This window comes from Hoplias malabaricus, chromosome 17 (assembly GCF_029633855.1).
Source record: "Hoplias malabaricus isolate fHopMal1 chromosome 17, fHopMal1.hap1, whole genome shotgun sequence".
In the NCBI taxonomy this organism is placed as follows: Eukaryota; Metazoa; Chordata; class Actinopteri; order Characiformes; family Erythrinidae; genus Hoplias; species Hoplias malabaricus.
The window spans coordinates 35,487,348-35,491,462 of record NC_089816.1 but is presented as its reverse complement, the minus strand read 5'-3'; the positions used below and the strand labels follow the sequence as shown (position 1 = coordinate 35,491,462).

General features: G+C 44.3%; 1 protein-coding gene across 1 annotated transcript; it reads left to right on the top strand.

Moving 5' to 3' along the window:
• Positions 1–261: 261 nt before the first annotated feature.
• LOC136674160 (eotaxin-like) lies at positions 262–1,925 on the top strand. The gene is made up of 3 exons (XM_066650047.1): positions 262–376; positions 703–823; positions 1,554–1,925. Exons 1-3 carry the CDS (start codon positions 316–318, stop codon positions 1,645–1,647), a joined length of 276 nt encoding a protein of 91 aa, XP_066506144.1. The 5' UTR covers positions 262–315; the 3' UTR covers positions 1,648–1,925.
• The last annotated feature ends 2,190 nt before the right edge of the window (positions 1,926–4,115 follow it).

Here is a 4,115-nt window from a genome sequence, read left to right as displayed (position 1 = left end):
ATAGAGCATTGTTATGGTTTGGTAACCCATTCCATCTAGTTTCCTCACAGTGAAAATGTTACGTCTTTATAAACAGTAAGTTTTTGTCAGTGTGGCAAAAGTTCATACGCCCCCCACTAGGAGTGATGATCAAAGGATGTGATGTCAGTGTTGGACGAGAAACTGGGGGCATAACAGCAGTAGCTGGGGATTTCACCCTTTCGTTTTCTGCTGTGTATAAAACGAGTGCTGGTCCTTCCTTCAGCACTGGGCTCTCCTCTGTTCATCAGCTGCACTCCTCTGACACTCTACTTATTCAACAGAGATCCTGCTACGATGAGGAACCTGTGTGTTCTGGCGCTGGTTCTGCTCTGCTCTCTCCAGCTGATTTCTAGCTGTGAGTATCCTTCACTTTTATTTGAACTCTAATCATTTCCACTGTGAGCTGAGCAGGTTTAAACAGATGGTTATTCATTACTCTCTAGAAGAAAACTCAGGTCTTTCCACACCTGGATAACGCCAGCTGCATCTCATGAAGCACGGGCCAATAGAAATGCTTCTAAATCACATGATAATAGACATTTCACATGAATGTCCTTTAGGTTTGATCCTGGAGCCACAATGTTTTTTCAATCATTGGGTTTTAGTCTAAAGATTATATTTAAAATGATCTGGAATCTCTTTTCCCTCAGTTTTTACTAAACTCTTGTTGATTCCTCCCAGTTCCTTTAGCCATGGATTTCATCAGACCCTGCTGCAGTAACCTGACTAAAATAAGGATCCCTTTAAAACATATAATATCCTACTGGAGCACAAGTAGTAGCTGTGCGAACAGAGCCATTGTGTGAGTATCCACCTTCTCTGACCCTCCACAACACCTCTGCTACATCCACTCATTCAGAATGACTCAGTGCTCAGTTCTGGAATTCCAGTCACCACCATAATGTACTATCACCTGTATAGATTTAACCCTTTATGTGTGTGAGACGGGGTAATGTTATACAGCTGTATAGTTTCAACCCGGGTTTCCTCCGGGTGACTGTCTGTGAGGAGTGTGGTGTGTTCTCTCTGTGTCTGCGTGGGTTTCCTCCGGGTGATTGTCTGTGAGGAGTGTGGTGTGTTCTCCCTGTGTCTGCGTGGGTTTCCTCCGGGTGACTGTCTGTGAGGAGTGCGGTGTGTTCTCCCTGTGTCTGCGTGGGTTTCCTCTGGGTGACTGTCTGTGAGGAGTGCGGTGTGTTCTCCCTGTGTCTGCGTGGGTTTCCTCCGGGTGACTGTCTGGATAAGCACTTACAGATAATGAATGAATGAATGTACTGAAGTTTATGGTTGTGATATTATTTCCTCAGATGTATAGAGTGTAATTCAGGTGAAATCTTCCAGAATATTTCCTTGTGTGAAAGCACAGTCTGTAAATGACTGAGAAACACTAGCAATATTTACATTCCTCCAGCTCCCCATTATAAATCAATACCCTCATAGTGTCACTGTTATCAGCACTGCTCTGCACTGGGACTGAACCTGTTTGTTCTTTGTGTCATGAACTAACACAGACGCATTCTGTATTTGTTTAACAGCTTTCAAACTGTTAGAAATGGCAAGAAAAATCTGATCTGTGTGGATCCTTCAGCTCCTTGGGTTGATCATCACATCAAAAAACTGAACAAGTGAAAAATTCAGCTTCTACAGCAGAGACCAACATGTTACGAAGAACCTGACGATGACCAAACTGACCACATGAAGACCTACACCCTTTAAATACTTCTTTAAACAGCTCTTTACTGAAACAGTTGCTCAATACCTGACAACACACTCTTAAAGAACTACTGAGAAGCAGAAAGAGACCGTTCTTCTGTGCTCTAGAGAAGCCCTTTTCTAACAGTATACAGTGTGTAAAAGAATATTTAAACCTGCTCCCTGTAAATATGACCCTATCACTGTGAACAAAACTCAACTATTTACTGTATTTACTAAAATGTATATTTATTTTTTGTTAATAAAAGTGTTTTTCCTCATGTACTGTGTGTTTAACTGATGTAGTGTGTTACCACTTCCCAGAATTACTCAACACAACCGACTCCATACCTTAATGACTTATAGGTTTATAGAAATGTAGCACATATGGAAATAGCAGGAGGTTTTAGCCAGTCGACTTTCTACACTATGAAGTACAGTCCAGTGCTAATCAGATCAGTGCTAAAAGAACATGAAGCCAGGTCCCATGGCCCTGAAACTGTGGGATAGTTAGTGGAAATACGACGCCCACCAAAGAAAAGATGAGAGACAAGTTTTTGTTGTTTCTCCTGAACAGTGGCACTTTTTTGTCTTACAGCTGTTTCACTGTACAGTGTTGTGAAATGTGGAGCTCTGACACTGAGCCAAGATCCAGCACTGTTCCAGGTTTTCTCCATTTCTACACAGTAGCTCTCAGTGTGATCTACACTCACTGTGCATTTTACCAGCTCCACTTTAGGAGCACTTTGAGGTTCTGCAATTACAGAACACCCTTGGTCCACCTTGTAGATGTAGAGTCAGAGACAGTAGCTCATCTGTCGCTCCACAGTGTGTGTCGCTCGTCCTCTAGTCCTTCATCAGTGACACAGGACGCTGTCGGCTGGATGTTTTTGGTCGGTGGACTGTTCTCAGTCCAGACACTGAGGGGTTTAAAAACTCCAGCAGCACTGCTGTGTCTGATCCACTCTACACCAGCACAACACACACTAACACACCACCACCACGTCAGTGTCACTGCAGTGCTGAGAATGATCCACCACCAAAAAGGGATCTCCTTAATATCCCCATAATTTCTCAAAGACAACAATGAGATTTCTGTTATAACTGCAGCCTCAGAGGGAGCAGGGCATTATTGCAGAAGGTAAACATTTAAATAACTAGATATTGTGTTTCCCAATGTTTAAATATATATATTTTAATCTGTTTCCAAGGCCTGTGCAGCTTGCTCCTCACAGTCCAACAGAAGTCAAATAGAATGTTGTTTTGTTGAACGAGTTATTTGACCCCTAAATCAGAACTAAATACTGTGCAGTGATGCACTTGTGGTCTGCTTTGACATTGTTTAGTCCACACACAATCAGTTAAACAGAAACAGATTTACAGTTCTGTGTACTGAAGCAATAAAATGTAAGCTGGGGTGAGTTTACACATTTTTAAACGATCCCTTTGGAGGGGGCAGTCACGATCCAATGGTTAGAAAAGTGAGCCATGGCCAGCAGAACATTTGGGACAAGGAAACCGAAAGAAGAACATTGTCTCGACAGCGTGGTAATGTCAGCGTACCACCAAGAAGAGCGAAACACATCCAACAGGATTCACTGTGGACGCAGGAGGAAGCTGTCTGAGAGGGATGTTCATGTTCTGACCCGGATTGTGTCCAAAAAACATCTAACCACGGCAGAATTAAATGTGCACCTCGACTCTCCTGTTTCCACCAGAACTGTCCGTCGGGAGCTCCACAGGGTCAATACACACGGCCGAGCTGCTGTAGCCAAACCTTTGGTCACTCACGCCAACGCCAAACGTCGGTTTCAATGGTACTGTTCTCTGATGAGTCCACCTTTACTGTTTTCCCCACATCCGGGAGAGTTACGGTGTGGAGAAGCCCCAGAGAAGCGTACCACCAGACTGCTGCATGCCCAGAGTGAAGCATGAGGGTGGATCAGTGATGGTTTGGGCTGCCGTATCATGGCATTCCCTCGGCCCAATACTTGTGCTAGTCACTGCCAAGGACTACCGAACCATTCTGGAGGACCATGTGCATCCAATGGTTCAAACATTGTGTCCTGAAGGCGGTGCCGTGTATCAGGACGACAACGCACCAATACACACAGCGAGACTGGTGAAAGACTGGTTTGATGAACATGAAAATGAAGTTGAACATCTCCCATGGCCTGCACAGTCACCAGATCTAAATATTATTGAGCCACTTTGGGGTGTTTTGGAGGAGCGAGTCAGGAAACGTTTTCCTCCACCAGCATCACGTAGAGACCTGGCCACTATCCTGCAAGAAGAATGGCTTCAAATCCCTCTGACCACTGTGCAGGACTTGTGTATGTCATTCCCAAGACCAACTGACGCTGTATCGGCCGCAAAAGGAGGCCCTACACCGCACTAATACATTA